We start from the raw sequence: 12280 nt of genomic DNA, 5'->3' as shown, positions 1-12280 counted from the left end.
AGAACGAATGTGATTCGCACCGCACTGCAGTGCAAATCACATCCGATCTCTGTGCGATTCGAGTTCAGCCATTCGCCGCACCCGCCGCACCCGCCACACCCGCCGCACCCGCCGCAAATTCGCACGGGACCCTTTTTTTGGCCCGCAGCAGAATCGGATCGCATGGGTGTTCACACCATGCGATCCGAGTTTGCAGATCGCACTGCGATATGCGAACTGATCTGGGGGTGTCAGTAACATTTCACTGACACTCCCAGCAGTTCGCATAGGGCAGTGTGAACTGCCGCCGGGAGGCATGCGATGCGGGAACCCGCCGCGGATTCGCGGCGTTTCCGCATCGCTCCAGTGTGAACCCAGCCTAATAAGCGATCATTTTTCTGATCGCCGTATTAGTGTCCCAGGTGACGCTAGTTAGGCAGGTAGGTATTTAGGTTCGCCGCAGCTTTTTATAGCGCCAGGGACCCCCATATACTACCGCATAAAGCCCCCTGATTGCCCCCTAGTTAACCCTTTCACCAGTGATCACCATATAACTGTTACAGGTGACGCTGGTTGGTTAGTTATTTTTTTATAGTTTCAGGGCACCCGCCATTTATTACCTAATAAAGGTTTAACCCCCTGATCACCCGGCGGGTGTCATTTGTGACTAATAACTGTTAGGGCAGTTAGGGTTAGCCCCCTTTAGTTCTAAGGTACCCCCCTAACCCCCCCAATAAAGGTTTAACCCCGTGATCACCCCCCGTCGCCAGTGTCACTAAGGCTGGGTTCAGATTGCAGCGGTTTGAGAACGGATGTGATTCGCACTGCAGTGCAAATCACATCCGATCTCTGTGCGATTCGAGTTCAGCCATTCGCCGCACCCGCCACACCCGCCGCACCCGCCGCAAATTCGCACGGGACCCTTTTTTTGGCCCGCAGCAGAATCGGATCGCATGGGTGTTCACACCATGCGATCCGAGTTTGCAGATCGCACTGCGATATGCGAACTGATCTGGGGGTGTCAGTAACATTTCACTGACACTCCCAGCAGTTCGCATAGGGCAGTGTGAACTGCCGCCGGGAGGCATGCGATGCGGGAACCCGCCGCGCATTCGTGGCGTTCCCGCATCGCTCCAGTGTGAACCCAGCCTAATAAGCGATCGTTTTTCTGATCGCTGTATTAGTGTCACAGGTGACGCTAGTTAGGCAAGTAGGTATTTAGGTTCGCCGCAGCTTTTTATAGCGCCAGGGACCCCCATATACTACCGCATAAAGCCCCCTGATTGCCCCCTAGTTAACCCTTTCACCAGTGATCACCATATAACTGTTACAGGTGACGCTGGTTGGTTAGTTATTTTTTTATAGTTTCAGGGCACCCGCCATTTATTACCTAGTCTCACTAGTGTACCCCTAAATTTAGGGGTGTCTACTTTCCAAAATGGGGTCATTTGGGGGGGGTTTGTGCCATCTTGGCATTTTATGGCCTTCAAAACTGTAACGCCCTTAGAAAGCCTGAAGGCGGTGCTTGGTTTTCGGGGCCCCGTACGCGGCTAGGCTCCCAAAAAGTCCCACATATGTGGTATCCCCGTACTCAGGAGAAGCAGCAGAATTTATTTTGGGGTGTCATTTCACATATGCCCATGGCATGCGTGAGCAATATATCATTTAGTGACAACTTTGTGAAAAAAAAAAAAATAAAAAAAAAGTTTGTAATTTTCCCGCAACTTGTGGCAAAATATAAAATATTCCATGGACTCAACATGCCTCTCAGCAAATAGCTTGGGGTGTCTACTTTCTAAAATGGGGTCATTTGTGGGGGTTTTGTGCCATCTTGGCATTTTATGGCCTTCAAAACTGTAATAGGTAGTGAGGAGTGAAGTCAAATATTTACGCCCTTAGAAAGCCTGAAGGCGGTGCTTGGTTTTCGGGGCCCCGTACGCGGCTAGGCTCCCAAAAAGTCCCACATATGTGGTATCCCCGTACTCAGGAGAAGCAGCAGAATTTATTTTGGGGTGTCATTTCACATATGCCCATGGCATGTGTGAGCAATATATCATTTAGTGACAACTTTGTGAAAAAAAAAAAAAAAAAAAAAAAGTTTGTAATTTTCCCGCAACTTGTGGCAAAATATAAAATATTCCATGAACTCAACATGCCTCTCAGCAAATAGCTTGGGGTGTCTACTTTCTAAAATGGGGTCATTTGTGGGGGTTTTGTGCCATCTTGGCATTTTATGGCCTTCAAAACTGTAATAGGTAGTGAGAAGTGAACTCAAAAATTTACGCCCTTAGAAAGCCTGAAGGCGGTGCTTGGTTTTCGGGGCCCCGTACGCGGCTAGGCTCCCAAAAAGTCCCACATATGTGGTATCCCCGTACTCAGGAGAAGCAGCAGAATTTATTTTGGGGTGTCATTTCACATACGCCCATAGCATGTGTGAGCAATATATCATTTAGTGACAACTTTGTGTAAAAAAAAAAAAAAAATTTTTTTTTTGTCATTATTCAATCGCTTGAGGCAAAAAAATAAAATATTCAATGGGCTCAACATGCCTCTTATCAATTTCCTTAGGGGGTCTACTTTCCAAAATGGGGTCATTTGGGGGGGTTTTGTACTGCCCTGCCATTTTAGCACCTCAAGAAATGAGATAGGCAGTCGTAAACTAAAAGCTGCGTAAATTCCAGAAAACGTACCTTAGTTTGTAGATGTGACAACTTTTGCGCAAACCAATAAATATACAATTATTGACTTTTTTTTTACCAAAGACATGTGGCTGAATACATTTTGGCCTAAATGTATGACTAAAATTGAGTTTATTGGATTTTTCTAATAACAAAAAGTAGAAAATATCATTTTTTTTCAAAATTTGCGGTCTTTTTACGTTTATATCGCAAAAAATAAAAATCGCAGAGGCAATCAAATACCATCAAAAGAAAGCTCTATTTGTGGGAAGAAAAGGACGCAAATTTTGTTTGGGTACAATATTGCATGACCGCGCAATTACCAGTTAAAGCAGCGCAGTGCCAAAGTGTAAAAAGACCTCTGGTCATTTACCAGCAAAATGGTCCGGTCTGAAAGTGGTTAATAGCAGAAAGTAAAAAATGGTCAGATTTGGGCTCAGCCCTTCCTTCTATGAGCTGGCCGCTCGTGTGTCGGCTAATTGCCGGCTCCTACCTCTATCCACAGTTACTCAGCTGTTGATGATATCCTGCTCGTCAGTCCTGGGCCACCATAAAAAAAAAAATTATTAAAAGTCATACTGCAGCTACAAATACTGCAGCTGCTGACTTTTAATAAATGGACACTTACCTGTCCCAGGGTGCCTGCGATGTCGGCAGCAGATGACGAGCGATCGCTCGTCTCTCGGCTGCCCCCGCCGCCATCTTCTGTCAGGGAATCAGTGAAGCGTTGCGGCTTTACTTGCCCGGTTCCCTACTGTGCATGCGCGAGTGCACTGCGCGTCTTCACTGGTCCCTTTTGTGTTCTGGGAACTGTGTGTTTCCCAGAACACAACGGGGGAGACGGGCATCTGCGGCTAGCTGTGGCTAGCTATTCCCGGAAGTGGGTGCAGATACCTCGATTATACAGGTATCTGCACCTCCCTCCCCCCTGAAAGATGCCGATTATGGCATCGGGGGGGGGGGGGGATCCGATGAGTGGAAGTTAAACTTTAGGGTGGAACTCCACTTTAAGCCATCCAGCTCAGAGGATCTCTGTCTTGGTCAACATCACAGAGACTATCCCCTGCATTCCTGTTAAAAGACTTGCTTGGCTGACATCCCTTCTGGCTCCAGATCCTGCTTGCTGTTTTACTACGCTCATCTCCGGATCCCTGACATTTTGGCTTGTCTGACTATCCATTGCTGTTCCTGAACTTTGGCTACTTTTTGACTATGTTTGTTATGTTTACTTTTATTATTAAACAAGTGTGATTTAACGGTACTTCTGTCTCGGTCTGATTTCATGGTTTCTGACAAAAATATATCTTTTTTCAAAATTGACGCTCTTTTTTTTTTTATAGCGCAAAAAAAAAAAAAAAACGCAGAAGTGATCAAATACCACCAAAAGAAAACTCTATTTGAGGGAAAAAAACATAAATTTTATTTGGGTGCAGCATCGCATGATCGCGCAATTGTCAAATAAATGAACGCAATGTCGTATCGCAAAAAAAAATGGCCCGGTCATTAACCACTTAAGGACCGCCTCACGCCGATATACGTCGGCAGAATGGCACGGCTGGGCACAATCAGGTACCGGTACGTTGCTTTTTAAGTGCCCAGCTGTGGATCAGGAGAGCGCTACCGGCGGCGAGCTCCCGACCCGGTCCTGAGCTCCATGACCGTGGCCGTGGGACCAGCGGACCCGATCGCCGCTGGTGTCCTGCGATTGGGTCACAGAGCTGAAGAACGAGGAGAGGTCTGTGTAAACAAACATCTCCCCGTGCTTCCTACTGTGGCTGTCACCGATCGTCTCTTCCCTTTTATAGGGAAGGACGATCAGTGACATCACATGCCAGGCCACGCCCCCTACAGTAAAAAAAAAACCACATAACGTCATACATAACACCTACACTGCCCCCTAGTGATTAACTCCTTTACTGACACAGGAATCAGTGCATTTAAATAGCACTGATTGCTGTATAAATGACAATGGTCACAAAAATGTGTCAAAAATGTCCGATGTGTCCACCATAAAGTCGCAGTCACAATAAAAATCGCTGATCGCCGCCATTACTAGTAAAAAAAAATTTTTAGAAAAATGTTATAAAACTATCCCCTATTTTGTAAACGCTATAACTTTTGTGCAAACCAATCAATAATCGCTAATTGTGTTTTTTTTTACCAAAAATATGTAGAAAAATACGTATCGGCCTAAACTGAAGAAAAAAAAAAAAATTATATATATTTTTTGGGGATATTTATTATACCAAAAGTAAAAAATATTGCATTTTTTTCCAAAATTGACGCTCTATTTTTGTTTATAGTGCAAAAAAATAAAAACCGCAGAGGTGATCAAATACCACCAAAAGAAAGCTCTATTTGTGGGAAAAAAAAGGACGCCAATTTTGTTTGGGAGCCACGTCGCACGACCGCGCAATTGTCAGTTAAAGCGACGCAGTGCCGAATCGCAAAAAGTGGTCTGGTCTTTGACCAGCAAAATGGTCCGGGGGCTGAAGTGGTTAAAAGACTTGCTTGACTGACATCCCTTCTGACTCCAGATCCTGCTTGCTGTTTTACTACGCTCATCTCCGGCTCCCTGACGTTTTGGCTTGTCTGACTATCCGTTGCAGCATCGCATGACCGCGCAATTGTCAAATAAACTAACGCAGTGTCGCATGGCAAAAAAAATGGCCTGGTCATTAAGGAGGTAAAACCTTTCCGGGGTTGAAGTCGTTAAAAGGCCCAGGCAAAGCATTTTTTATTATGTATTTTTTTAATATATAAAATGGAATTGGTCTTTAAAAAAAATAATCACCAGTTTGTGGCAATCCGGGGCCAAAGAGAACCTCCCTCAGCTTAGTCAGCATCTTCTCTTCATTCTTCTTCTCTTCCTTGGTGAGGAGGAGCAGGTTGCAGGCGAACTTCCGTATCCGGGGCTGAGAATACAGAATCCGTTCCTTCTCCTTCCAGCTGCTGTTTTCTACGTCATCCATTATCACCAGAACATTGAACCTCCCTGAGCCAGACAGAAAGACCACAACAAAAAAAAAAAAACATCCCGTTATTGTAGAAGGGTATCAAACAGGAGATAATGAAAAAAATACAATAAAATAATTGGAGACCTGTCTTTATTGCAACATAAGTTGTAAGCCTACGCGTTTCACGTTGAATTGATTATTGATGTAGGAAGAAACGCGTAGATTTTTCATATGCCCCACAGTGTTTTACTGCTGTGTTTTGTTGCTTTTGTGATGCCATAAAGATGGACATTCTTGAAGTGCAGCTGTCTAAACTTTTGTGAACAAACTTTCTTGAGTACGATGAGCTGAGTTTGCACCGGTTGGAAATATTGTGGGCGGGGGCTGACTGACCTGGAGCTGCACCATATAATTAATAATTGGAGAACAAGTAATGGAAAATGTGTGCTGCTCAGGCTACAAGAGAAAGCAATCCTGTGCCCACCAATAAGTGCCGGCCCGGAAAGGAGCTTGTCTCGGCTCCAAACAACTGTTGAGTAAAGGATGGATCCCATGAAGCCGCACATCAATGCAGACCCTCTGGTATTGTAATGTATGGCAGTCTCAGCTTGGGCTCCCACCAGGCCACACCCCGAACGTGTTTCACTCCACCCCTCAGAGCTTAATCATGGTGGAAGGGGCTGAGTTTCAATACCATTGGGTCTGCATTGATGTGCGGCTTCATGGGATCCATCCTTTGCTCATTAATATTTGTAGACCATAGTGTACAAAATATATACACTATATTTTCAAAAGTATTGGGACACCTGCCTTTACAAGCACATGAACTTTAATGGCATCCCAGTCTTTGCCAGTAAGGTTGAATATTGAGTTGGCCCGCCCTTTGCAGCTATAACAGCTTCAACTCTTCTGGGAAGGTTATCCACAAGGTTTAGAAGGGTGTCTATGGGAATGTTTGATCATTCTTCCAGAAGAGCATTTGTGAGCTCAGGCACTGATGTTGGACAACAAGGCCTGGGTCGCAGTCACCGCTCTACTTCATCCCAAAGGTGTTCTATCGGGTTGAGGTCAGGACTCTGTGCTGGCCAGTCAAGTGCCTCCACCCCAAACTCGTTCATCCATGTCTTTATGGACCTTGTTTTGTGCACTGGTCCAAATCATTTGGTGGAGGGGGGATTGTGGTGTGGGGGTTATTTTTCACAGGTTTGGATTGGTTTCTTAGCTCCAGTGAAGGGAACTCTTAAAGCGTCAGCATACAAGACATTTTGGGCAATTTCAACTTTGTGGGAACAGTTTGGGGACGGCCCCTTCCTGTTCCAACATGACTGCTCACCAGTGCACAAAGCAAGGTCCATAAAGACATGGATGAGCGAGTTTGGGGTGGAGGAACTTGACTGGCCTGCACAGAGTCCTGACCTCAACCCGATAGAACACCTTTGGGGACTGTGAGCCAGGCCTTCTTGTCCAACATCAGTGCCTGACCTCACAAATGCTCTTCTGGAAGAATGGTCAAACATTCCCATAGACACACTCCTAAACCTTGTGGACGGCCTTCCCAGAAGAGCTGAAGCTGTTATTGCTGCAAAGGGTGGGCCAACCCAATATTGAACCCTACGGACTAAGACGCCATTAAAGTTCATGTGTGTGTAAAGGCAGGTGTCCCAATACTTTTGACAATATAGCGTATTTTAATAAAAAAATATTAATATTATATAAAAATTATTATTATTATGGTCAGAAGACCACACTGTAATTTAAAAAAAAAAAAAAGTCTGAAAAAAGTGAAAATGTCACTTCAAAGCAGAAAGAATGACATGACTGGGACTATATACCGAGCATGGCCGAGAGATGTTCCATCTCGGTGTCATAATTCTCCACAATGCGGACTGCCCCCTGGCTCCGGCGGTGATACAGAACACCAAAGCTGCAGTTGATGATCCCCTCAATGCCCTTGTCAGAGATATGGAAGGTTGTGACATCATCCACCAAGGCCTGAAGTTTAGGGGATTTCAGCAAAGACTGCAGCCACGTGTAATCGGTTCCCGGACAGCCGGAGAAAATCCCCACAGTTCCGAGCTTCTGTAATAAAATAGAATAAAAACTACTAATATAACAATTGCACTACCGGATCACTGTATATAAAACACTGTGTGTCTTGTTAGATGGTGGAGAAGGAAGCAGCGCTGGATCAGTAATCTGTATATAAGGTGACGGTGTGTCAGATGGTGGAGGAGGAAGCAGTCCTGGATCAGTAATCTGTATATAAGGTGATGGTGTGTCAGATGGTGGAGGAGGAAGCAGTCCTGGATCAGTAATCTGTATATAAGGTGACGGTGTGTCAGATGGTGGAGGAGGAAGCAGTCCTGGATCAGTAATCTGTATATAAGGTGACGGTGTGTCAGATGGTGGAGGAGGAAGCAGTCCTGGATCAGTAATCTATATATAAGGTGATGGTGTGTCAGATGGAGGAGAAGGAAGCAGTGCTGGATCAGTAATCTGTATATAAGTTGACGGTGTGTCAGATGGCGGAGGAGGAAGCAGTGCTGGATCAGTAATCTGTATATAAGGTGACGGTGTGTGAGATGGTGGAGGAGGAAGCAGTGCTGGATCAGTAATCTGTATATAAGGTGACGGTGTGTCAGATGGTGGAGGAGGAAGCAGTGCTGGATCAGTAATCTGTATATAAGGTGACGGTGTGTCACAAAGCAGTGCTGGATCAGTAATCTGCATATAAGGTGACGGTGTGTGTCAGATGGAGGAGGAGGAAGCAGTCCTGGATCAGTAATCTGTATATAAGGTGACGGTGTGTCAGATGGAGGAGGAGGAAGCAGTCCTGGATCAGTAATCTGTATATAAGGTGACGGTGTGTCAGATGGTGGAGGAGGAAGCAGTCCTGGATCAGTAATCTGTATATAAGGTGACGGTGTGTCAGATGGTGGAGGAGGAAGCAGTGCTGGATCAGTAATCTGTATATAAGGTGACGGTGTGTCAGATGGCAGAGGAGGAAGCAGTGCTGGATCAGTAATCTGTATATAAGGTGACGGTGTGTCAGATGGTGGAGGAGGAAGCAGTGCTGGATCAGTAATCTGTATATAAGGTGACGGTGTGTCAGTTGGCGGAGGAGGAAGCAGTGCTGGATCAGTAATCTGTATATAAGGTGACGGTGTGACAGATGGTGGAGGAGGAAGCAGTGCTGGATCAGTAATCTGTATATAAGGTGACGGTGTGTCAGATGGCGGAGGAGGAAGCAGCGCTGGATCAGTAATCTGTATATAAGGTAACAGTGTGTCAGGTGGCGGAGGAGGAAGCAGTGCTGGATCAGTAATCTGTATATAAGGTGACGGTGTGACAGATGGTGGAGGAGGAAGCAGTGCTGGATCAGTAATCTGTATATAAGGTGACGGTGTGTCAGATGGCAGAGGAGGAAGCAGTGCTGGATCAGTAATCTGTATATAAGGTGACGGTGTGTCAGATGGTGGAGGAGGAAGCAGCGCTGGATCAGTAATCTGTATATAAGGTGACGGTGTGTCAGATGGCGGAGGAGGAAGCAGCGCTGGATCAGTAATCTGTATATAAGGTGACGGTGTGTCAGATGGTGGAGGAGGAAGCAGCGCTGGATCAGTAATCTGTATATAAGGTGACGGTGTGTCAGATGGCGGAGGAGGAAGCAGCGCTGGATCAGTAATCTGTATATAAGGTGACGGTGTGACAGATGGCGGAGGAGGAAGCAGCGCTGGATCAGTATTCTGTATATAAGGAGACGGTGTGTCAGATGGCGGAGGAGGAAGCAGCGCTGGATCAGTAATCTGTATATAAGGTGACGGTGTGACCGATGGCGGAGGAGGAAGCAGCGCTGGATCAGTATTCTGTATATAAGGAGACGGTGTGTCAGATGGTGGAGGAGGAAGCAGTGCTGGATCAGTAATCTGTATATAAGGTGATGGTGTGTCAGATGGCGGAGGAGGAAGCAGCGCTGGATCAGTATTTTGCATGTAAAGTTAGCTTGTATACAGGGACGACTGACCATTGGGCCACTCGGGCACTGCCCCATCAGGGTTGCCAGCCTCAGTAAAACCAGGGACAGTATGTAAAAATCTGTGTTTTTTTTTTTACATCTGTCTCTGAAATGTCCCCTACCGAAATCCTTTTGGTCTAAAAATCCTGAGATTATAGCTGCCCCACCTCTCCAGTACCTTCTCAGCCAATAGAAACATGTCTGTGTGTACTGTGTGATTGTATACTGTGTGGTCCCATAATCTCGGATTGCTTGGGGCCCCCATAATCTCCTATTGCCCGGGGGCCCCATAATCTCCTATTGCCTGGGGGCCCCATAATCTCCTATTGCCCGGGGGCCCCATGAGTTGTCAGTCCGCCCCTGCTTGTATGTATTTTCTTTTTTTTTACTTTTGGAGAAGAAAACACCATGCTTTCACTTATTTGTATAAACTTCAGTTTAGGTTTCTGAGCTTTAATGAGAAGCTGGAAAACATTGGTTAAGGTGTCCAGAGCTCCACCTACTGGCTGCATCAAATATAAAATATTATATATATATACAGTGTTTCATAATTTCCAGACTAAAAAAGTTATATTTTTTAAATGTATTTATTTTTAGTCTTTATTATAATAATTAATAAGATATATAAGAGAACGTTACCATAAACGGCATTAGAAATCTTACCGGTGTTGGCGGAGAAGGGAGCTTTACTGAAAGATACAAAACAGAAAAGAGAACGGAATAAAGAAATGTTACATTGTATTCTCCATGTGTTTCCATGAAATCCTTATTTACCTTCCTGACACATAATAAATAAATGATTCTCCTGTGTTTGGAATATACAACATCTCAAACTACCATTTGGATATCAAGTAACCAAACTTAAAAAGAAAAAATGTGAAAACAACAAAGTAAAACATTTTAAACTAACAAAGTATTTTTTTTTTTATTATTCTTATTTATTTTCCTTTATTTATTATTATTTTCTGTTTTATTCCCATCCATGTTTTCTAGGGCTGTACATTTTTCTTTTTTTGTGTAGACTCAGCCAGGTGTTTTATTACCGGTGTCCTATCATATAAGGTCCTCCATCAGATAGTGTCCGCTGCGTACTGCGCATGCGCAGTACGCAGCACACACAGATTCCGAAAATTGCAGAGGATGAACGGCGCCTGCGCTGTGAGTCCGGGTTCCATCCCCACTATCCAAGTGGACATAGAGTAGGAATATAAAAGAGCCGAGCGCAGTGAGGACGAGCCCGAAGCGTGGCGAGCTAAGCTCACCCGCGAGGGGCGCTCTAATATTCACAACCCTATGTCCGCTTGGATGGTGGGGCCACCACCTCCACTCATGGCGCAGGCGCCGTTCAGCTTCGGAGATTTTCCGAAGCTTCGTCTGCTCCGTACTGCGCATGCGCAGTATGGGGCGGACACTATATGATGGCCGGACACTATATGGCAGAACACCGGCATGCATTACCGATGCGTGTTGATGCACTTTTCCAATCTGTTTTTACATTTAGGAATTGGATTGGATTAGATTGGATATCCAATTGGATTAGATTAGATTGGATTGGTTTGGATTGAATTGGATTGAATTGGATTAGATTGGATTAGATTAGATTGGATTGAATTGGATTGAATTGGATTGAATTGGATTAGATTGGATTAGATTAGATTGGATTGAATTGGATTGAATTGGATTGAATTGGATTAGATTAGATTGAATTGGATTGAATTAGATTAGATTGGATTAGATTAGATTGGATTGAATTGGATTGAATTGGATTAGATTAGATTGAATTGGATTGGATTAGATTAGATTAGATTGGATTGAATTGGATTGAATTGGATTAGATTGAATTGGATTGGATTAGATTAGATTGGATTGAATTGGATTGAATTGGATTAGATTAGATTGGATTGGATTGGATTAGATTGGATTGATTAGGGGCTCATTTACACTTGCTTCAGCATGTGGCATTGGACACTTATTTTTAAAGCACTCTGAATGGTTTGAATATGGAGGAACCCTTAAAATAATGTTTGGGTCTCAGAGAAACCCTGTTAATAAGCATTATCTACTGCTAGATAGAGCCGGGGCTGCTGATAGGAGGGTACCACCGGGCAGGGCCGTCTTTAATTTTGATGGGACCCTGGGCAAAACTTTTCTTGGGGGGCCCCCTCCCCCCATGAAGTTCCGCTCTCCACCTGCTCTGAGACATACAATAAATAGCAGCTAGACTCAAAATCAGTTTACTGAATCAGATCAGGCAGCTATTGCGATTGGTTGCCAGAGGTTTCAGTGTATCATTACCGCTCACTGACTGGTTGCTAGAGGTTACAGAACACATTACAGCTCACTGGTTAGTTGCTAGAGGTTACAGCACATGATTTTTGCTTGTTGATTGGTTTCTTGGGGGCCCCCCCTCCCAGATCAGGCAGCTATTGCGATTGGCTGCCAGAGGTTTCAGTGTATCATTACCGCTCACTGACTGGTTGCTAGAGGTTACAGAACACATTACAACTCACTGGTTAGTTGCTAGAGGTTACAGCACATGATTTTTGCTTGTTGATTGGTTGCTAGAGATTACTGTGGATATGACCTCAGGGGGGCATGATATACATATCAATGCTTCCGGCCCGCCTCTATTTACATATAAATGCCAGTAA

At 44.8% G+C, this 12280-nt stretch overlaps 1 protein-coding gene across 1 annotated transcript in view; it reads right to left on the bottom strand.

Moving 5' to 3' along the window:
* LOC143923325 (uncharacterized) overlaps positions 1-12280 on the bottom strand; it is a 93324-nt gene that overhangs the window by 31359 nt on the left and 49685 nt on the right. Inside the window, exons 7-9 of the mRNA XM_077446932.1 lie at positions 10293-10318; positions 7447-7693; positions 5452-5652 (exon numbers count right to left, since the gene is read on the bottom strand). Of these exons, the coding sequence (XP_077303058.1) occupies positions 5452-5652; positions 7447-7693; positions 10293-10318 (474 nt within the window). The remainder of the gene's footprint in view (positions 1-5451; positions 5653-7446; positions 7694-10292; positions 10319-12280) is intronic.

The sequence above is a fragment of the Lithobates pipiens genome, unplaced genomic scaffold, assembly GCF_037356315.1.
Source record: "Lithobates pipiens isolate NorthernLeopardFrog02 unplaced genomic scaffold, aLitPip1_a1.2 Scaffold_22, whole genome shotgun sequence".
Lineage (NCBI taxonomy): Eukaryota > Metazoa > Chordata > Amphibia > Anura > Ranidae > Lithobates > Lithobates pipiens.
The sequence above is the reverse complement of the archived record's forward strand: the minus strand, read 5'-3'. Positions and strand labels throughout refer to the sequence as shown.